This window comes from Neomonachus schauinslandi, chromosome 3, assembly GCF_002201575.2.
Source record: "Neomonachus schauinslandi chromosome 3, ASM220157v2, whole genome shotgun sequence".
Taxonomy (NCBI): domain Eukaryota; kingdom Metazoa; phylum Chordata; class Mammalia; order Carnivora; family Phocidae; genus Neomonachus; species Neomonachus schauinslandi.
In genome coordinates, this window is record NC_058405.1 from 84,048,735 (window position 1) to 84,072,078 (window position 23,344).

The 23,344-nt window shown below is 39.2% G+C and overlaps 1 protein-coding gene and 1 pseudogene across 2 annotated transcripts in view; one reads left to right on the plus strand and one right to left on the minus strand.

Moving 5' to 3' along the window:
• SAP130 (Sin3A associated protein 130) overlaps positions 1 to 12,812 on the plus strand; it is an 81,542-nt gene extending 68,730 nt beyond the window's left edge. The window contains exons 19-21 of one of the 2 annotated variants that reach the window (XM_044913241.1): positions 9,935 to 10,038; positions 11,158 to 11,271; positions 11,757 to 12,812. In XM_044913241.1, coding sequence (XP_044769176.1) covers positions 9,935 to 10,038; positions 11,158 to 11,271; positions 11,757 to 11,915 — 377 coding nt within the window. In that variant the 3' untranslated portion in view covers positions 11,916 to 12,812. The remainder of the gene's footprint in view (positions 1 to 9,934; positions 10,039 to 11,157; positions 11,272 to 11,756) is intronic. The other variant, XM_044913242.1, reaches the window with a different exon arrangement.
• An 8,100-nt stretch (positions 12,813 to 20,912) lies between these two features.
• LOC110585733 lies at positions 20,913 to 21,971 on the minus strand (annotated as a pseudogene).
• Between the last annotated feature and the right edge of the window lie 1,373 nt (positions 21,972 to 23,344).

The window sequence follows — 23,344 nt, forward strand, 5'->3', positions numbered from 1 at the left end:
AACCAAAAGACAGAGGATAACAGAATGGATAAAAAAGCAAAACCTAGGGATGCCTGGGTGGCTCAGTCAGTTAAGCATCTGCCTTTGGCTCAGGTCATGATCCCAGGACCCTGGGATCAAGTCCCACATCGGGCTCCTTGCTCAGCCAGAAGCCTGCTTCTCCCTCTCCCTCTGCTGCTCCCCCTGCTGTGCGCGCTCTCTCTCTGACAAATAAATAAACAAAATCTTTATAAAAAAAAAAAAAAAGGGCGCCTGGGTGGCTCAGTCGGTTGGGCGACTGCCTTCGGCTCAGGCCATGATCCTGGAGTCCCTGGATCGAGTCCCGCATCGGGCTCTCTGCTCAGCAGGGGGTCTGCTTCTCTCTCTAACCCTCCTCCCTCTCATGCTCTCTGTCTCTCATTCTCTCTCGCAAATAAATAAAATCTTTAAAAAAAAAAAAAAAAAAAAAGCAAGACCTATCTGTATGCTGCCTACAAGAGACTCATTTCAAACCTAAAGACACATGTAGATGGAAGGTGAAGGGATGGAAAGGCATTTATCATGCAAATGGAAGTGAAAAGAAAGGCAGAGTAGCAATATTTATATCAGACAAAATAGACTTTAAAACTAAGACTGTAACAAAGAGACAAAGAAGAACACTATATAATCATAAAGGGAGCAATCCAACAAGAAGATGTAACAATTGTAAATATTTATGCACCCTACATGGGAGCATGCAAATACATAAAGCAGCTAGTAACAAACAAAAGAAATAGTCAATAGTAATACAATAATAGTAGAGAACTTTAACACCCTACTTACATCAATGGATAAATCATCCAAACAGAAAATCAACAAGGAAACAGTGGCTTCGATTAAAAAAGATTGAAGTCATACCATGCATCTTTTCTTATTTTTTTTTTTTATCAAGAACAATATTTATTAAGACCATTGTTAGGAAAAGGTTACAGAGTTTTAAAAATATACCTGAATCTACTATGAGGACCAAGTGCTAGAGAATAAGCACCAAAGCATAACAGCGTATAATGTTCTAATGTGTATGTGAAATAACTTCATTTGTCTCATTAAATCTATCTTTTCTTCAATTTAGTCAAAGGTTATAGCAAAATATAATATTTGTCATATGAATGGTTCATAAAATGCAAGTGGCTGTGCTTCTCATTTTTGTTCATGTCACCTTCTAGACACATTACATAATAGCTAGATATCCTGGTTTTGCTCCCTAAGAGGCCACCAGCTGATGGTTCCAATTTTATAAGAAAAAGAAACATGGAAACTTTGTCCTTATAACTAGTCTTGTCATTAATAGCACTGCTCAATTGGCTACGGGAAAACAGCCATGCATCTTTTCTGACTACAGTGCTGTGAAACTAGAAATCAACCACATGAAAAAATCTGGAAAAAACACAAATACATGGACATTCAACAACATGCTAGTAAACAATGAATGGGTCAACCAAGAAATCAAAGAGGAAATCAAAAAATACATAGAGACAACTGAAAAAACACAGTGACCCAAAATCTTTGGGATGCATCAAAAGGTATTCTAAGAGGGAAGCTTGTAACAATACAGGCCAATCTCAAGGAGCAAGAAAAATCTGAAGTAAACAACCTAACACAAACCCCAAACCAGTACAAGGAAGGAAATAAAGATTAGAGCAGAAATAAATGAGATAGAGGGGTGCCTGGGTGGCTCAGTTGGTTAAGCGTCTGCCTTCGGCTCAGGTCATGATCCCAGGGTCCTAGGATCGAGTCCCGCATCGGAACCTGCTTCTCCCTCTGCCCCTCCCCCCTGCTCATGCTCTTGCTTGCTCTCTCTCTCTCTCTCAAATGAATAAATAAAAAATCTTAAAAAAAAAAAAAAAGAAATGAGATAGAAACTTAATAGAGCAAATCAATGAAACGAGGAGCTTGTTCTTTGAAAACATCAACAAAATTCATAAACCTTTAACCAGACTCATCAAAAGAAAAAGAGAAGACTCAAACAGAAATGAAACAGGAGAAAGAACAACTGACGCCACAGAAATACAAAGGAATACAAGAGAATATTATGAAAAATATGCCAACAAATTGGACAACCTAGAAGAAATGGATAAATTCCTAGAAACATAACTTGCCAATACTGAATCGGGAAGAAATAGAAAATTTGAGCAGACCAATTACCAGCAATGAAATTGAATCAGTAATTAGAAAACTCCCGTCAAACAAAAGTCCAGGACCAGACAGCTCCACAGGTGAATTTAAAGAAGAGTTCATACCTATTCTTCTCAAACTATTCCAAAAATAGAAGAGGAAGGAAAGCTTCCAAATTCATTCTGAGGCCAGCATTACGCTGATACTAAAACAAGATAAAGACGCCACAAAAAAAGAACTACAGGCCAATATCTCTGATGAACATACAGGCAAAAATCCTTGATGAAATATTAACAAACTGAATCCAACAATATGTTTAAAAAAATCATTTGCCACAATTAAATGGGATTTATTCCTGGGATGCAAGGGTGGTTCAGTATTCACAAATCAATCAACATAATACATCACATCAACAAGAGAAAGGAAAAAAGCCATACAATCATTTCAGTAGGTGCAGAAAAAACATTTGACAAAGTACAACATCCATTCATGATAAAAAAAAAAACTTTAAACAATATAGGTTTGGAGGAAACATACCTCAGCATAATAAAGGCCATATCTGAAAAACCCACAGCTAATAATCATACTCAATGGTAAAAAACTGGGAGCTTTTCTGCAAAGATCAGGAATAAGACAAGGATGTCCACTTTCACCACTTTTATTCAACATAATACTGGAAGTCCTAGCCACAGCAGTCAGACATGAAAAAGAAATAAAAGGCATCCAAATTGAGAAGGAAGAAGGAAAACTTTCACTATTTGTAGATGATATGATACTATATATAGAAAACCTGAAAGAGTCCACTAAAAACTACTAGAACTGATAAATGAATGCAATTCAGTGAGGTTGCAGGATACAAAATCAATATACAGAAATCTGTTGTGTTTCTATATGCTTATTAATGAAATAGCAGAAAGAGAAATTAAGAAAACAGTCCCTTTTACAAGTACACCAAAAATAGTAAGATACCTAGGAATAAACTTAACCAAGGAGATGAAAGACCTATACTCTGAAAACCATAAAATATTGATGAAAGAAATTGAATATGACACAAATGGAAAGATACTACATGCTCATGGATTGGAAGAACAAATATTGTTAAAATGTCATTACTACCCAGGGCAATCTACAGATTTCATGTAATCCCTTTCAAAATGCCAACAGCATTTTTCACACAACTAGAATGAATAATCCTAAAATTTGTTCGGAACCACAAATAACCCTGAATAGCCAATGCAATCTTGAAAAAGAAAACCTAGAGGTGTCACAATGTCACAATTCCAAATTTCAAGATACAGTACAAAACTAGTAATCAAAACGGTATGGTACTGTCCAAAAAACAGACACAGATCATTGGAACATAATAGAGAGCCCATACATAAACACGATTATATGGTCACTTAATCTTTGACAAAAGGAGGCAAGAATATGCATTGGGAAAAAGTCCCTTCAACAAATGGTATTGGGAAAACTGGACAGCAACATGCAAAAGAATGAAACTGGACCACATTCTTAGACCATACACAAAAGTAAACTCAAAATGAATTAAGGACCTAAATATGAGACCTGAGACCATAAAAATCCCAGAGGAGAACAGGCGGTAATTTCTCCGACATCAGCTGCAGCCACATTTTTTCTATTTATGTGTCCTAAGGCGAGGGATACAAAAGCAAAAATAAGCTATTGGGACTTCATCAGTATAAAAATTTCTGCACAGCAAAGGAAACAATCAATAAAACTAAAAGCCTACTGAACGGTAGGAGATATGTGCAAATGACCTGTCTGATAAAGGGTTAGTATCCAAAATACATAAAGAACTTCCGTAACTTGGGCGCCTGGGTGGCTCAGTCAGTTAAGCGTCTGCCTTCGGCTAGGTCATGATCCCAGGTTCCTGGGATCGAGCCCCACATCGGGCTCCCTGCTCAGCAGGGAACCTGCTTCTCCCTCTCCCTCCTGCTCTGCCTACTTGTGCTCTCTCTCTTTCTGTCAAATAAATAAATAAAATCTTAAAAAAAAAAAAAAAAAACTTCTCAAACTCAACACCAGAAAACCCCAAATAATCCAATTTAAAAATGGGCAGAAGACATGAAGAGGCATTTCTCAAAAGAAGACATCCAGATGGTCAACAGACACATGAAAAAATGCTCAGCATCACTCATCAGGGAAATGCAAGTCAAAACCACAATGAGATAGCACCTCACACCTGTCAGAATGGCTGAAATCAAAAACACAAGAAACGACAGGTGTTGGCAAGGATATGAAGAAAAAAGAACCCTCACACACTATTGATAGAAATGCAAACTGGTGCAGCCATTGTGAAAAACAGTATGGAGGCTCCTTAAAAAATTAAAAATGGAATGACCATATGATCTCGTAATTCCACGACTGGGTATTTACCCAAAGAATTTGAAAACACTAATTTGAGAAGCTATATGCACCCCTTTGTTTATTTCAGTGTTATTTACAATAGCCAAACTATGGAAGCAACCGAAGGGTCCATTGGCAGGTGAATGGATAAAGAAGATGTGATATATATACACAAGGGAATATTACTCAGCCATAAAAATGAATGAAAATCTTGCCATTTGCAACAACCTGGATGGATCTAGAGGGTATAACGCTAAGTGAAACAAGTCAGAGAAAGACAAATACCATATGATTTCACTCATGTGGAGTTATAAAAACAAGGAAAAAAGAGGGACAAACCAAGAAATAGACTCTTAACTATAGTTAGAGAACGAACTGATGAAACTGATAGTTACCAGAGGGGAGGTGGGTGGGGGCCAGAGGTGAAATAGGTGAACAAGATTAAGAGTGCACTTGTTATGATGAGCACTGAGTAATGTATAGAGTTGTTGAATCACTATATCATACACCTGAAACTAATATGTACACTGGAATTTTTTTTAAAAAATAGTATATACCCACTTTGCCACTTTCCCTCTATGTCTCCTCTCATAACTACACTCTAATCCTGAGAGAAACATCAGGCAAATCCAAATAGAATGGCAGCCTGCAAAATTACTTGACCAGTAGTCTTCAAAACTGTCAAGGTCATCAGAAGCAAGGACCATCTGAGAAACCATCAAGCCAAGAGTTGTCGAAGGAGACATAACAAGTAAAATGTACTGTATTTATTTTCATTGGGTCCTGGACCATAAAATTTATTTTAGAAAATGTTCAACATCACTAGCCATTAAAGAAATTGAAATTGAGGTGTCACTACACACCTATCAAAACAGCTGAAACAAAAATACTGATAATGCTAAATGCTGGTGAGGATGCAGAGAAACTAGATTTCTTGTACATTCCTTTAAGCACTTTGAACCTGTAGTCACACTGCCTTCTGGCCTCCCTCATTTCTCCTTAAAAGTCAACTGTTGATTCTCTGAGATGGTTGCATTTCTCATACTTGGAGTTCCTGGACTTTCTTGGATATTTGGGTTATTGTTTTTCAGTAAATTGGGGACATAGCCATGTTTTTTCTTTGAATATTTCTTTCTCTCTTCTTCTGGTACTCCCATTACCTGTGTGTTGAGGCTTTTAATAGTGTCTCACATTTCTCTGAGGCCCTGCTTATTTTTCTCATTCTTTTTACTCTGTTCTTCAGCCTGCATAATCTCTTATCAGTCTGTCTTCAACTTGACTAATTCTCTTTTGTATCAGTTCCCGCCTACTGTTGTGTTCCTCTAAGTGAATTTTTTTTAAGTATTTTATTTTACTTTATAACTCCAGAATTTCTGTTTGGTTCCTTTCTTTTTATAATTTCTGTCTCTTTATTGATTTCTCTACTTAACTTGACATGATCATCATACCTTCCTTCTTCACTCCTACGTCCCTTCCATTCAGTGTATTTCTTTATAATGGCTGCTTTGAAATCTTTTTCTGGTAAATTTGACATCTGGTCGCTCTTTCTGTTGCCTGCTTTCTTCCCCCCATGTATGGGTCACACTTCTTTATTTCTTTGCATGCCTCATAATTTTTTGTTGGAAACTAGACATTCTAGATAACTCTGGATACTAGTCTTTCCCCACCCCACCCCAGGCTTATTATTATTTGCTTGTTTATTTGTGTAGTGACTGGTTAGATTATTTTAGTGAAGTCTCATCACCTCCACCACCAGGAGTGTTGAGCCTTTGATGTTGTTCCTTAGGGAGGCATAGCTTCAGGTATGCCGGCAGTCATCCTGGGATGACTGTGGCACTGGGAGAGCTCTCACCCGCTCTTTTCCTGACCACACCCAGCTAATTAGCCCCGCTAATTGCGTGCTGTTTGCTCTGCCAGAACACTACCGGAATGTGCTCTGGAACACAAATTACATTCCTCTGCAAACTATTCCAGTCAAATCATAGCTCCTTTCAGAGTAGTTACTGAAGTCATTGTTTGATATTTGTTCTGCCCCCAAGAGGACTCCTCTCAGCCGTCATACTCTTTGTTCTCTCCTACAAACTAGTCAGCCCACAGTCTAGGCTGTATCTTCTTTTTTTTTTTTTTTTTTTTAATTTTATTTATTTATTTGAGAGAGAGAATGAGAGAGAAAGAACACATGAGAGGGGGGAGGGTCAGAGGGAGAAGCAGACTCCCCGCTGAGCAGGGAGCCCGATGCGGGGCTCGATCCGGGGACTCCAGGATCATGACCTGAGCCCAAGGTAGTCGCTTAACCAACTGAGCCACCCAGGCGCCCGGCTGTATCTTCATTTGATCTACAAATCTCCTAATTGCCTTTCACTACAACCTCCACTCTTCCTTAGGAGCACCTTTAGGTTTCAGCTTCATAGTCTGTGGCAAATGGAGTCAGTTCCTTTAGGAAAAGATAAGAAGCTACCTGTTATACGGGCTGTTTCTCCCCCAGGCAGAATCTCTGAGCTAGGCCTCTGGAGGTGGGGTGAGGACAATGGCAGCCTTCTCTCTAAGTAACACCCTACTCTAAGAGGTGAGCATCAAGTGGAGGGGAAGAGGAGTGAGCAGCATGGGGTCCTCTTGGCTTGCCTCTCCTAGCATAAAACCACCACTTCACAAAGTTTCACAGTGTTCTCCGCACACCTTGCCCTAAGGTACAGTCTCCATTCTAGACTAGGGATCGAACAGAAGAGAGCCCCTGCATCTCAGTTGTACTCACCTAGGACTTAGCCTGAGTAGCGGAGAGCAGGATGGGAAATGCTGATGACCTGCTCCTCCTGGGAAGATAGCCTTCCACTTGGCAGCTGGAGGAGAGGGAACCCCATGTTCTGGGCTGCAGCAGTCTGCGTGGAGATCCACCTCACTGAGCTGGGAGAGGAAAAGAGGGAGTGGTCTTGATTCAGATACCATGGACTCACTGTTTTTTTGTTTTTTTTTAAAGATTTTATTTATTTTTTAACAGAGAGAGAGACAGCGAGAGAGGGAACACAAGCAGGGAGAGTGGGAAGGGGAGAAGCAGGCTTCCCCCTGAGCAGGGAGCCCGACGTGGGGCTCGATCCCAGGACCCTGGGATCATGACCTGAGCCGAAGGCAGACGCTTAACAACTGAGCCACCCAGGCGCCCTGGACTCACTGTTCTTACCACAGATTTGCTTGAATAGATGTTGCATGAATAGATTTTCTATTTCCACTTAGGAGCCTATCCATAGGTCTAAATAGTTATTTTTAAAATTTTCACTGGTTTCACTGGAGAGCAGGTTAGCAGAGCGCTGTCATGCCACAGGTCAGTTGTCTCGTACTTTGCTGAGCTAGCCGCTCTGGAAAACAGTTTGGCAGTTTCATAAAAACTAGAACATACACTTACTATATGACCTAACAGTTATACTCCTGGGCATTTATCCCAGAAAAATCAAAACCTGTGTCCCCACAAAAATCTGTACACAGCTGTTCATAGAAACTTTTTTTGGAATAGGCAGAAACTGGAACATACTTATTGGCCATTTGTATATCTTTTTTGGAGAAATACCTGTTCAGATCCTTTGCCCTTTTTAATTGGTTTCTTTTTATTATTGAGCTATAGGAATTTTTCATTTGTTAGTCTCTTATCAGATATATCCTTATACCATCTTTGCAGCATCTTCTGAATCTCATTATGTCAAACTAAAACGTTTTTTCAAGTGTTTAAAATGAAATGCTCAAGTACATCTGAAACTGGTGAAATCTGAATAGTCAGACTGCATCATCATCATGGTTGTGGTATTGTACTGTAGTTTTACAAGATGCTGCCATTGGCGGAAGTCAGGTAAAGAGTACTTAGGATTGGGGCACCTGGGTGGCTCAGATGGTTAAGCATCTGCCTTGCTCAGGTCATGATCCCAGGGATTGAGCCCCACGTCCGGCTTCTGACTCAGCAGGGAGCCTGCTTCTCCTTCTGCCTCTCCCCCTGCTCGTGCTCTCTCTGTATCTCTGTGTCTCAAACGAATAAATAAAATCTTTAAAAAAAAAAGGGGGGGGTCGGGCGCCTGGGTGGCTCAGTTGGTTAAGCGACTGCCTTCGGCTCAGGTCATGATCCTGGAGTCCCTGGATCGAGTCCCGCATCGGGCTCCCTGCTCGGCAGGGGGTCTGCTTCTCCCTCTGACCCTCCTCCCTCTCATGCTCTCTCTCATTCTCTCTGTCTCAAATAAATAAATAAAATCTTTAAAAAAAAAAAGGGGGGGGTACTTAGGATCTCTGTGTTCTTTCCTACAACTAACTGTATGTAAATTTCCAATTACCTCAGAAGTTATCTTTAAATCATATGCATGCTAATATTCGCCTACTAGAAGAGGTTGAGTTTTTTTTAATTGATGAACTTCTTAGAGCAGTTTTAGTTCCACAACAAAATTGAATAGAAGGTACAGGGATTTCGCATGTACCCCCAGTCCCCACACATGCACAGCTATCAACACCCCACCACAGTGGTACATTTGGTACATTTGATGAACCTACACCAATACATCATTATCACCCAAAGTTCATCACTTACATTAGTGCTCAGTCTTGGTGTTCTACATTCTGTGCATTTTGACAAATATATAGTCTTTTCAAGAATAAATTTTTAAATAAAGTAAAATTTTAAAAATATTTTTAAATTTTTATTATTTAAATTTTTAATTAATGTATAAATACACTTTTTAAGATTTTATTTATTTATTAGAGAACACAAGCAGAGGGAGCAGCAGACTTCCCGAGGAGCAGGGAGCCCGACGCAGGGCTCAATCCCAGGACCCTGGGATCATGACCTTAGCCGAAGGGAGACATTTAACTGACTGAGCCACCCAGGTGCCCCTATAAATACATTTTAAGTTGTAGTTAAAGAGTAGTTAAAACTTCAGATACACAGCTCAACTCACCTTTGACAAGTACCCTTCAATCCTGCTTTCCCTCTCCCCAATCCAAATGATACGTTTCATATTTATTTTACTGCAGTTCTGGTTGCTGGACTTTTCTATCCAAATGTGAAATGCTATTCAAATTTGATTCCTTCATTTCTCCAAGATCTAGATAACACCAAAAAGCTTCTAAAACTTCATGCCCAATTCTCCACATGCTTGCAAACATCACACATGAGCAAGGCTCCAGACCACCAGAGACCATTTCCCTTCCTTTAAGAGATTGGAATATTAATTCGCTCTCTTTCAAACTCACTAGATTAGCAGAGTACGTCTTTACAGCATTCTTTTGGGGTGAACAAAAGGAGAAACTTTTATTCATGTTGTGACCTCTGTTCGTAATTATTTAAAGATATTTAAGTAAAGAAATTCTTGATAAAATAGTAGTGCATCGGTAGCTTGAACCCAAATTATTTGAACTTTATAAAAATTGAAATATACTTTTTATTTTTATTTTTTTATGGTTCCAGAAGAGAAGAAAGCTATGCTGCAGGAAATAGCTAACCAGAAAGGGGTATCCTGTCGTGCTCAAGGCTGGAAAGTTCACCTCTGTGCTGCTCAGTTGCTACAGCTGGTGGGTAGAGTTCTAGTAGTTGTTACGTCCTACTGAAGAGAGGAACAGATGTTGGAGGCATCTGAGTTCATAGAGTGTTTCCTTTTGAGTAATTCTGAAGCATTCCCAATTAGCATGGGTCATGCAGAATTTTTATGTATAATATATGATATAATATTGTAATTACTATATTTATCCCATAGATATAATTCGAACATATCTTAGTCTGGTACCAAGAACCAAAATACACTGAACAACTGTGTATAAGACCTACAGTTAAGGTTCCATATTTTGTGTTGCTGTGAATCTGAAACAGCTTCAAATGGCCTAACTGTAAGTCCTTGCTCCCCACAATGCTCCTTATCAGAGGGACCAGGCTCAACTCCCACTTCTTCCTGATCAGTGGGCTTTAGTTCCCTGCCAGTTTGCAATATTGTTCAAATAAGCTGTCACAATCCCCATGGTAACCAGGGAACACCTCTCCCTCTCGATACTACAAAGCCTGCCTCCTACAGCCCCTGCTTGTTCACTCTGTTCCTGAGTGCAGCCCCTGCGTGGCCCTGCGTGGTGTGTGGTGTCCTCCTCCCCTGGGCTGTGAGTATATTGACTAGTAAACTGCTATTGATCTCCTGTGTCCAGTGTTGGCGGGTGTTACTTGTCCGTCTCCATAACCCTAGGGCGGGAATCCTTCCTTCACCAAGGAGGTGAAGGGGCGGGGGGCAATCAAAACAACAACCTCATGAAGTTTTCCCATCTTTGGAGTAGCTGTGATCTGAAGAACAATGTCTATTATGAGTATCTTTAAAAAAAAAGTAGTTCCATGGCTACTTTTTGTTATTTAGAAAAGCATGTTTCTGTGAAACCTTTAGACTTTTTTTTAGAGCAGTTGTGAATTCAGGGCAGTATTTAAAAGTTATCCTTGAAGATGGGCCCTAAATTATGACAGGTTGTCCTATTAATCGTTGTTGATCAATTTCCCTTGCTGTACATTAGTGCCCTAGTCCTCGGGAGAAAGGATTCTATCACCCAAACAGCTCTCATCCCAGTTTACAGAAGTGATTCAAGGTGGGTGCATTTGCCTGAGGTTACCAAGGAAAAGTATCTCTGAGGCCATGATGCCCATCCTCTTGTGTGTTGCAGACAAATCTAGAACATGATGTTTATGAAAGACTCACCAACCTACAGGAAGGGATTATCCCAAAGAAAAAAGCAGCAACTGATGATGATCTACACCGAATAAATGAACTGATACAGGTTTGACATAGCCCTTTCCCTCTGATCATCCAGTTTATGGGGTTGTCACTAGACGGTCTTACTTCTCCCATTTCCCTCCCTCTTTCACTAATATCTTTAGTAAAAACCTACTCTTTGGGGCGCATGGGTGGGTCATTGGTTGAGCGTCCAATTCTTGGTTTCAGTTCAGGTCACAATCTCACGGGTCATGGGATCAATCCCCACGGTGGGCTCCGTGCTCGGCAGGAAGTCTGCTTAAGACTCTCCCTCCCCCTCTGCTCCTCCTAGCACCCCACCCCACCCCCGCTCGCACACGCTCTCTCTTTCAAATAAATGAATTAATCTTAAAAAAAGAAAAACCTATTTACTTTAGCGTGCATTACCAAGAAAGACTAAAACATTTTTTCTATGTGGAAGCCTCAAAATGGCCTGTCCATAGGTGAAAAGTTATTTGAAAGCCTGGTGGTTTCCCGATTACTGATTGTTGATGATGTCTTCTGTTGCAGGGAAATATGCAGCGGTGTAAACTTGTGATGGACCAGATCAGTGAGGCCAGAGACTCCATGCTTAAGGTTTTAGATCATAAAGACCGCGTCCTGAAGCTTCTAAACAAGAACGGGACTGTCAAGAAGGTGTCAAAATTGAAGCGAAAGGAAAAAGTCTAGACCCAGAAGAATCAGGACTTTGGAAACAGAATTTATGAAGAATGATGGTGGGGTGGGGGGAGGGTTTTGGTTATTTTCAAAGTGGAACATTGAAATAAAGGAAGTGTTCCTTAATTCACACAAGAAAGCAGAGGGACCCATGGTACCCAGTGGCACAAATGGATCAGAGCTATTCTGACGCAGTGAACTCCATTCTCTCTTTCAGGCGTATCCCTCTTAAACTCGCTGTGTCATAAATGACTCCTGATGCATCAGTGTCTGCCAGTTAGAATCAGTGACACAAATGAACGGCTGCCAGTTTTCAGCCTTCTGGTTTATAAACTATTTATCTGGTGGACTCCTGCAGGACCCATACTGAGCCTGGACTGAAAGTATCCACTTGGACCATCTGTTATCGCTCTACACTGAAAATCAAACCTCTTCCCCTCATCCCAGCCGGGTCTTACTCTGTCTGACCTTCAGATGCCTGAGCCGGCCTTTTACAGCAGTGCCATGGCACCAAGAGACTTGCCACATCTCACACTCTAAAGGGTTTGAACTATTAATTCTTGTCCTTTTTTTAAAGAACGATTTCAAAGTGAAATTGTTATAGTGTCTGTCCCACGTGTGTCAGAGTTGGGTTTTTGTGGAGGTTCAGAGCAGGTAACATCTGAAATTGCTCTGAGATTCTTGTTCTGAAGTACGTTCTCGGTTATTTGTACTTCTGTAGCTGGTGTGATGCTGTTAATTGTACGTACCGCACATCTCCAAATGTTAATAAAGGACTCAAAGAGGTTTTTGTACATGAGCAGTTTGCATCTTTTTATAAAGTAAGTCCGTGCCATGCTGATCACCACGTGAGTGTGTGTCCCACTGTAATTTCTTACACAATGTTGAGAGTCTACTCTGCTAAAGTTTTGTTACTCCACATAAATGGGTTCCACCTATTCTGGTATTTTGAAGATGTCACCATGGTAAAGTCTGTTGGCTCTTGGTTATGTTAAATACAAGACTATATTTTGTCCCATTGCAGGTATAAATTTGTCAAATTATAGAATAATTAGGAGTTGGGGTGGGACTGGCATGGAGGGCGGATTTTCTTCACAAGGTTGCTCTTGCTTCCTCTGAGCCGCCTGAATGGTATAGTAGCTAGGCTTGCTTCCTTTGAATACAAGCAAGCATCTCTGTCCCTTCTAGCTGGATGTTCTCTTTCCTGAGGACCTGTGGTGCCAGCGTGGGCCTGGAGCTCTCCTCTTTGCCCTGACCTGAACAGATTTAAGACAGGGAGTCTGTGCCAGTTCTGACCAGGTCTTTGGGAACAACGCTCTGGCTCACCTGCAACAGGCTTCCTCCAGTTGAAATGATAAGCTCTCATCTGGAATAGCACTGGAGAAGAGGCAAAGCGGGCTTCTGCTTAGGCCACATAGGCCTGTGTAGCCTAGGCTAAGAAGTCCTCAGAATAATCGCCGCTGCTTCATGGAACCAACTTTAAAAGGTATTATTGGTTGTTTGCTAGACACCAGTATAGTTTGCTAGACTGTGCTAGAAGAACGTTCCTTTGTCTCAGTTTCTCCTGTGCAATACTGCCCCAGTGATCTCGTGGTGTGCTAGCTATGATTCAGGTACTTGGGATCCTACATTACAGACCTGTTCTCTCCAAAAGTATTGTCACCACAATTTGAACAAAACTTAGACAACTCATCAAAGGAAGCTTGTCAGTGCAGGTTGGAACAATAGCGTTTTCAGTATTTCCTTGCCTTATATATACAGTCAGAAGTTGGGAGAGTCTTGTCTGTGTATACTATGTTGTTTAAAAACAGCTTTATTGAGGACTAACCTACAATAAACTAAACATCTCAAAGTATACAATTTGATAAGATTTGACGTACATGCATGACCATTTCACCATCACCGTGGTCAAGGTCGTGAACATTGCCATCAGAACCAAGTTTCTCCTGGTGCTTCTGATTTCTTCCTTCTCGCCCCTACCTGCCCCCCACCTTCAGACAAACATTGGTCTGCTTTCTGTCACTAGATTAGTTTGCATTTTTTGGAATTGTATTTTAGTGAAGTCATACAATGTATTCTTTGAGAAAGGGAATGTGCTTTCTTTTACTCAGCATAATGGAAATTTATCCTGAGATTTATCCGTTTCTAGAATTAATTGCTTTTTGTTGCTGAGTACCAAGCTCTCCACTGCATGGATGTTCCACAAGTTGTTTATCCGTTCACCTGTAGAAAGACATTCAGGCTGTTAGCAGGTTTGGGTTATTACAGATACAACTCTTTTGTACATTTATGTTCTTTATATGGACATGTATTTGTACATAACTTTTTAATTGCTGATATTACATTGTGCTTTCCAGTGATTTATAGACAGGAGATAGTCCAGAGACCAACTGACTTTTGGTCCAGAAAAGTATCATTCATAAACTTAAAGATTAGAAAGAATTGGAAATATATTTGAGGTAAGACTTGGATTTGGCTTCTTTTCTCTACAGTGGAAAATCAAAGAAACATAAATCTGGGAGAAAAACAGTTTTAACCCATCTGCTTTGTCTAGAAAATCTTTCATATATATATATTTTAAAAGCTGGATATTTCAAAACTTCATTAAATAGGGAAATACCTTATAGTATTTTCATTTTCAGTGATTTTATCACAGTAATAATATAGAATCACAATTTTAGAGATTAAAAGCTATTTAAAGATTATACAGTTCAATCTGAAAAAATGGACACCTTTGAAAGGATGTATTTTTTTTGTACTTTTTTATTGTAAATTACAGCACAGATACAGAAAACTACATGGAAAAAATGTATAGCTTCATAACTTTTTAAAAGAACAGCTTTGAAATTACCACCCAGGGTGAAAAATAGAACTTTGTTAAACAATCACTTCAGAAGCCCCACAACTGCTGCATCCCAATCACAACTCTACCTTCCCCAAAATAGCCACTATCTTGACTTTCTCTTTCAAATAACCAGTTTTATTGTGATACAATTATGTAGAGCAAAATACCCAAATCTTAATAGCTTTATGCTTTTTGACAAATACATACACCCTTAGCTGACATCCAAATAAAGATATATGTAACATTACCATAACCCTAGAAAGAGTGCTCCTTTGTAGTCAACACCCCTCCGCCCCCTACCAAGGTAAACATTGATCTGTCCATTATCACAGATTAGTTTTGTGTGTTCTTGAACTTCATATAAATGGAATCATAGAGTACATACTTATTTGTGTCTTAATTTGAGATTCATCTTTTTGTTGTATGTATCAAATTGTTCCCTTTTACTGCTGAGTGGTAGTCTACTGTGTGAATGGCAAGATTATTCATTTCCCTATTGAAGGACATCTTGCTTGCTTCTGGTTTTTGACCATTGTGAATAAAGCTGCTATAAACATTTGCATGCAGATTTTATGTGGAAATAAATTTTCAAATCTGTTGTATAAAAACCAAGGAATGTGATTGCTGGCTCATAAGGTAAAATTATGTTTAGTTTTGTAAGAAACTTCCAAACTGGGGCCCCTGGGTGGCTCAGTCGGTTAAGCAACTGCCTTCGGCTCAGGTCATGGTCCCAGGGTCCTGGGATCCAGTCCTGCATCAGTCTCCCTGCTCAGCAGTATTTCTCCCTCTCCCTTTGTTTAGGCTCCCCCTGTTTGTCTTCTCTCTCTGTCAAATAAATAAAATCTTTAAAAACAAAACACTACCAAAAAAAACTTCCAAACTGTCTTCCAAAGTGGCTGTACCATTTTACATTCCCACCAACAATGAATGACAGTTCTTGTTGCTCCACATGCTCTCTAAAGTTTAGTTCACATTCTGGATTTTAGCCGTCCTAATAGGTAGGTAGTGGTATCTCGCTTTTATTTGCAGTTCCCTAATGACATGATGCTGAGCACTTTTCATATGCTCCTATGACATCTTTATATCATTTTTGGTAAGGTGTCTATTCAGATCTTTGCTCATATGTTAATTAGGTTGTTTTCTGATTGAGGGTTTTTTTTTTAAGATTTTATTTAAGAGAGAGCCCGAGCGGGGGGAGGGGCAGAGGGAGGGGGAAAAGCAGGGAGTCCAATGTGGACTCGATCCCAGGACCCTTAGATCACAACCCTAGCCGAAGCCAGATGCTTAACCGACTGAGCCACCCAGGCACCCTTCTGACTGAGTTTTAAGAGTTCTTGGTATATTTAGAATATCAGTCCTTTTTCAGAAAGATAAGCGTTTTGCAAATGCTTTCTTGCTGTCTGCGGCATATCTTTCCATTTACTTAATAGTGCCTTTTGAAGAGCAGAAGTTTTCAATTTTAATAAAGTACAACATCAATATCTTTTTGTGTGTGGATTGTGCTTTTGGATTATATCTAAAGACTCATCGCCAACCCCAAAATCATCTAAATTTTCTCCTGTTTTGTTATAGAAGTCTTTTGTGTTTTACATTTAGGTCTGTGATTGGTTTTGAGATAATTTTTGTGACAGTGGTAAGGTCTGTGTACATGTTTGTGTGTGTATGTGTGTCTGTGTGTATTTCCAATTATTCCAGCACCATTTGTTGAAAAGACTATCTCCATTAAGTTACCTTTGCATCATTTGTCAAAGATGAGTTAACTGTATTTGTGTGGCACTATGTCTGGGCTCTCTATTCTGTTCTGTTGATATACTTGTTTATTCTTTCACCACAACCAATCCCTTTCAATCACTAGCTTTATAGGAAGTCTTGAAGTTGAGCAGTATAGGTTCTCCAACTTTGTTCTTCACTGTTGTGTTAGCTATACTCTTCGTATAAATTTTAGAATCTGTTAATAGCTATGAAAAACCCTCCTGGAATTTGGATTAGGATTACATAGAATCTATAGTAAATTGGGAAAGAATTGACTTAATGATATTGAGTGTTCTAGTCCATAAATATGGATACCTCCATTTATTTAGGTGTTTTATTTTTTCAAAAGAGTTTTGTAATTTTCCTCATATACATCTTGTACATATTTCATTAGATTTATACCTAAGTATTTCATTTTGTGTGTATGCTATTGTTAATGGTACTGTGTGGGACACCTGGGTGGCTCAGTCGGTTAAGCGTCTGCCTTTGGCTCAGGTCATGATCTCAGGGTCCTGGGATTGAGTCCCGCATCTGGCTCCTGATCAGCAGGGAGCCTGCTTCACCCTCTGTCTGCCCCTCCCCCTGCTTGTTTGTTCTCTCTCTCTCTGACAAATAAATAAAATCTTTTAAAAATAAATAAAATAAATAGTATTGTGTTTTTAATTTCAAATTCCAATTGTTCACTGGTAGTATATAGGAAAGCAGGCAAAATTTATATACTATTAACCTTATATGCTGTGATGTGTTAAAAAGTGTTAAAAAGGGCGCCTGGGTGGCTCAGTTGGTTAAGCGACTGCCTTCGGCTCAGGTCATGATCCTGGAGTCCCTGGATCGAGTCCCGCGTCGGGCTCCCTGCTCAGCAGGGAGTCTGCTTCTCCCTCTGACCCTCCTCCCTCTCATGCTCTCTGTCTCTCATTGTCTCTCTCGCAAATAAATAAAATCTTAAAAAAAAAAAAAAAAAGTGTTAAAAAGACTATTATTTCACTATGGAATTGTCCTGGAAATTTGTCAAAGGTGTATATATATATCTGATATATAACTATGTGAAGAATTACTTCTAAACTCTAGTTTTTTTGTAAGATTTTTATTTTGGGGGCACCTGGGTGGCTCAGTCATTGAGCGTATGCCTTCGGCTCAGGTCATGATCCCAGGGTCCTGGGATCGAGCCCCACATCAGGCTCCCTGCTCTTCCGGAAGCCTTCTTCTCCCTCTCCCACTCCCCCTGCTTGTGTTCCCTCTCTCTGTCAAATAAATAAAATTTAAAATATATATATGTTTTTATTTTTAACTTATCTCTACATCCAATGTGGGGCTTGAACTTATAACCCCGAGATCAAGAGTTACATGCTTTACTGACTCAGCCAGCCAGGAGCCCCTGAATTCTCAATTCTATTCCATTGATCTATATGTCTAAACTTAGGCCACACTGTCTTATCTTACCTAAACCTTTTGGTAAGTTTTGAATTTGGAAAGTGTGAGTTCTCTTTTGTTGTTCTTTTTCAAGAGTGTTCTGGCTGTCCTGGGTCCTTTGAATTTCCAGGTCAATGTTAAGATGCCTGTCAGTTTCTGCAAATAAGTCATCTGGGATTTTGATATGTATTATGTTGAATCTATATAATTTTGAGAAATTTTGCCACCTTAATATTAAATTTTCTGAAAAAAATAAATTTTCTGATCTGTGAATATGGACGTCTTTCCATTTATTTAGTTCTCTCTTTTTTTAAAGATTTTATTTATTTATTTGACAGAGAGAGACATAGCAAGAGAGGGAACACAAGCAGGGGGAGTGGGAGAGGGAGAAGCAGGCTTCCCGTGGAACGGGGAGCCCGATGTGGGGCTCGATCCCAGGACCTTGGGATCATGACCTGAGCCGAAAGCAGACGCTTAATGACTAAGCCACCCAGGCGCCCCTCCATTTATTTAGTTCTAATTTAATTTCTTTCAACAGTGTTCTATAGTATTCAAAGTTTTTCATTTGTTAAACTCAGATACTTTTTTTTTTTTTAAGATTTTATTTATTTGAGAAAGAGCATGAGCAGTGGGGAGGGGCAAAGGGAGAAGCAGACTCCCGATGAGCAAGGAGCCCGAAGTGGGGCTGGACCCCGGGACCCCAGGATCATGACCTGAGCTGAAGGTAGATGCTTAACTGACTGAGCCACCCAGGCGCCCTAAATATGGTTTTTATTTATTTTGAAACAGCTTGACTGAAGTATAGTTCACATACTATAAGTTTGACCCATTTAAAGTATACAATTCAGTGGTTTTTTATATGTTACATTATCTCTTAATTACAGTAAATATATAAACATAAAAGTTGCCACTTTAACCATTTTGAATATACAATTCAGTGGCATTAATTACATTAACAGTATATAAACACTACCATCTGTTTCCAAAATGTTTTCATTACCCCTTTGTAACCATTAAGCAATAACTCCTCATTCCCCCTGCCCCAACCCCTGGTGGTCTCTAAACTATTTCTCTCTATGGATTTGCCTATTTTAGGTACCTCATATAAATGGATTCATACAATATTTGTCCTTTGTGTGTGGATTATTTCACTTAGCATAAGCTTTTCAGGGTTCAGTGAGGTTGTAACATGCATCAAAACTTCATTTCTTTTTATGTCTGAGTAATATTCTGTTATATGTATATATCACGTTTTATCCATTTACCTGCTGATGGATACTTGGATTGTTTCCACCTTTTGGATTGCAAATAATGTTTTAATGAACATTGGCATACCAGTATCTGTTCAAGTACCTTACTTCATTTTGGATATATATTAGGAGTGGGCTTTCTGAATCATATGATAATTCTGTGTTTAGCTTTCTGAGAACAACCAAACTATTTTCCATAGCAACTATACCATTTTACATTGCTAGGTATTTTATTCTTTTGATGCTATTGTAAATGGAATTTGGTTTTTTTTAAGATTTATTAATTTATTTTAGAGAGAGAGAGTGCATGCTCATGCGAGTGGAGGAAGGGGCAGAGTCTGGAGAAGGAGAGACTCTCAAAGAGACTCCCTGCTGAGCACAGAGCCTATGACCCTGAGATCATAACCTGAGCCCAAGTCAAGAGTCAGACACTCAACTGACTGAGCCACCCAGGCACCCTGGAGTTGTTTTCTAAATTTGCATTTGACTTGTTCATTGCAAGGGCACAGAAATACAAGTGATTTTTGTGTGTTGATTTTGTATGCTGCAGGTTTGCTGAATTCATTTATTAGCTCCAACAGTTTTTTGTGGAATCATGAGGTTTTTCTACATGTAAAGCCATGTCATCTATGTACAGAGATAACTTTACGTCTTCCTTTCCAATTTGGATGCCTTCTATTTCTCTTACTTTATTGCTCTGGTTTTGAACTTCCAGACCTACGTTGAATAAGAGTGGTGAAAGCTGGCACTTGCTTTATTCCTGACCTTGGAGGGAAAGCTTTCAGTCTTTCATCAGTGAGTATGATGTTAACTGCTGGGCTTTCATTCAGGGCTTTTGTCATGTTGAAGAATTTCCCTACTATGCCAGGATTATTGAGTGTTTTTATATATTTTATCAAATGCTTTTTCTGCATCAAGAAGATTGTTGCTTTTATTCCATTCATTAATGTGATTTACTGCATTGATTATTTTTTAATATGTCACACCATCCTTGCATTTTAGGAACAAATCCCACTTGGTCATGGGATGGCCTTTTTGTGTGCTGCTGAATTTGATTTGCTAGTATCTTCTTGAGTATTTGCATCTATATTCATAGAGAATTTTTGTCTAGTTTCTTGTAGTGCCTTTGTAGAGTTTTGGTATCGGGGTAATGCTGGCCTCATAGAGTAAGTTTGGAAGTATTCCCTCCTCTTTAGTTTGTTGAAAGAGTTTGCAAATAAGTGGTAATGATTCTTATGTCAACATTCAGCAGAATTCACCAGTGAAGCCACCTGGTTCTAGGATTTTCTTTGTTGTGAGATTTTTCATCACCACTTCAATCTCACCACTTACAGGTATCTTAGTTCAGGCTGCTGTACAAGAATACCACAGAATAAACATTTATTTCTCACAGTTCTGGAGGCTGAGAAGTACAATCAAGGTGCTAGCATATCCGATGTCTGGTGAGACCACTCTTTCTTGTTTGCAGATGACGGTCTTCTTGTTGTATCCTCACATGGGGGAGAACAGAGAGAGAGAGGACATAAGCTCTCTGGTGTCTCATCTTGTAAGGACACTAATCTTGTTCAGGAGGTTCACCCTAATGACCTAATCACCTCCCAAAGGCCCCACCTCCTATTATCATCACATTAAGGGCTAGGATTTTAACATATGAATTTTGAGGGGACAGAAACATCAAGTCTATAGCATAAGTCTATTTGGAGTTTCTATTTATGTGCAAGTATTTGGCTAATTACTCCTACTTGAAGGTCCTTAGTTTTGGAGGACCGCAAGGCATTTTATTACCTACTCTTTCCATCCCTTAAAGGTTTCCACAAGTTTTGGCAAATTCACATTATCCTCATGACTATGTTTTGGAGTGAATCCAGGAATGTGAGTAGATTCACCATCAATCCACCTCACCAGCACTTTGCATCTTTCTACAATATGTTGAAGCCAGCGCACTGCAACTTGGGTAAATTGATGGGGCAAAGATTTAGAAGGCAGTAGTTGGCTTTTTCTAAGTAGTTGGAGCCTCACATTAGCCATATAAGCTCCTGGCAGTGTTGCAGTCTTAATATGTGTTCATTCTCATTGGCTAAAGTCTTGTAAGATTGAAGCAGCAAAATACTAGTCATTTTAGGGATAGAATAGTTATCAGAAATTGGATGGTCACTGGAAGATGTTTTCTGGAGCCTGTTTGTTCTTCATATCATGAGCTATAAAAAAATCACTGTGAAACCTGGTAAAGCTGAATATTTCCACACCATCTATCAAAGAGGCCTGTCCAAAGAAAAAGATCAATTGTCGTTATCCCCGCAACAGAACACATCTTCAGGTTTCTTTTTGTTTATACCTTCAGGATGTGCCTCGCATACATTTGTGGATTTTGCGCATTATCATTGACTCTAAAGGAACACCTAGTTGCAGAAACGGGAGGTGGTTCTAGGAGTTTTACTGTGAAGCTATAGAAAAATGCTCCATAGTGACCCTTGAGCCATTTAATATATTCTTCACTAGTAATGGTAGTGTTCCCTGAAGATCCAGTATATACCAATGGACTGTATATGGATACTGCATTTCTTTGGGGAAGGTGTCTTACTATAAGGTTCATTGAAGAACTCTTGTCAGGGGCGTCATGATGGGAGGTGATCCAATCTGATTACAAATGCAAGGTGATGAGTCCAAAGAGAGAACTCTCTCTGGCTGGAAGGATTCATTCACTAAATGCTGTTCCCCAGCATCTAAGTTCTCATATTGTTACACAAGTGCTGGGTTCTTTGAGATGAGAGCTATTTTTAGTGTCTGTTCAGAGGGCCACACTGTTTCCATCTTTACAGACAAAGGTTCCCACTGAAGTTTTTACCTTAAAAGGATAGGAGTGTCTATACCTAGCCATAGAATTGTGTAGGGTGCCTTCTCCCCCAGCAGGCCTCAACACTACCTTCTCACTCTCATGGCAACCCTTGCATATCTCCATTTCTTCTTGCATTACTTTTGGTAGAATATCTTTTTATTTCTGTAAAATTGATAGTAATGTCCCTACATTCATTTCTGATTTTAGTAATTTGAATCTTCTTTTATTCTGAGTCGATCTAGATAAAGGTTTGTCAATTTTGTTGATCTTTTCAAAGAGCCAGCTTTTAATTTCATTGAGTTGCTATTTTCTATTTTATTTATCTCTGTTCTATTACTTCTTTCTGCTAGCTTTGGGTTTGGTTTGCTTTTCTTTTTCTAGCTCCTTAAGATGTACAATGAAAGTTACTGATTTGAGATATTCCTTTTTTCAACATATACATTTACAGCTATAAATTTCCCGCTGAGCCCTGCTTTTGCTGCATTCCTTAAGTTCTGCTATGTTATGTTTTCATTTGTCTCAAAGTACTTTTGAATTTCCCTTGTTATTTCTTCTTTTGGTTGGTTAAGAGTGTTTCTCTAATTCCCACCTATTTGTAAAATGTCTAGTTTTCTTTCTGTTTTCATTTCAAGTTTCATTCTATTGTGATTGAAAAAGATACTGTGGAGGCACCTAGGTGGCTCAATCAGTTAAGTATCCAACTCTTGATTTCAGCTTAGGTCATAATCTCAGGTCTGTACTCAGCAGGGAGTCTGCTTGAGATTCTCCCTCTCCCTCTGCCTCTATCCCCCTCCCCCACACTCGTGCTCACTCTCTTGTGTGCTCTCTCTCTAAAATGAATAAATCTTTACAAAGAAAAGAAAAGAAAAAGATACTGTTTGTGGTTTCAATCTACTTAAATATATTAAGACTTGTTTTGTGATCTAACATATGGACTATTCTGGAGAATGTTCCATATGTACTGGAGAAGAATGTGTATTCTGTTGCTAAATGTTCTCTATTAGATCTAATCAGTTTATGATGTTCACATTCTCTATTTTCTTATTCATCTGTCTGGTTGTTTCTATCCGTTGTTGAGAGTGGGTATTGAAGTCTCCAACTGTTATTGTTGAACTGTCTATTTTCCTCTTCAATTCTGTCTATTTTTGCTTCATATATTTTGGAGCTCCTTAGGTATGGATATATTTGTAATTGTTATGTCTTATTGCTGTATTGAAAGTTTTATCAATATGAAATGTTCCTCCTTTGTCTCTTCTCATCCTTTTTCATTTACAGTCTATTTTTGTCTGACTATAATATAGCACCCCCCCCCCCAGCTTTCTTGCTGGCTTTTTTTTTTTTTTTTTTT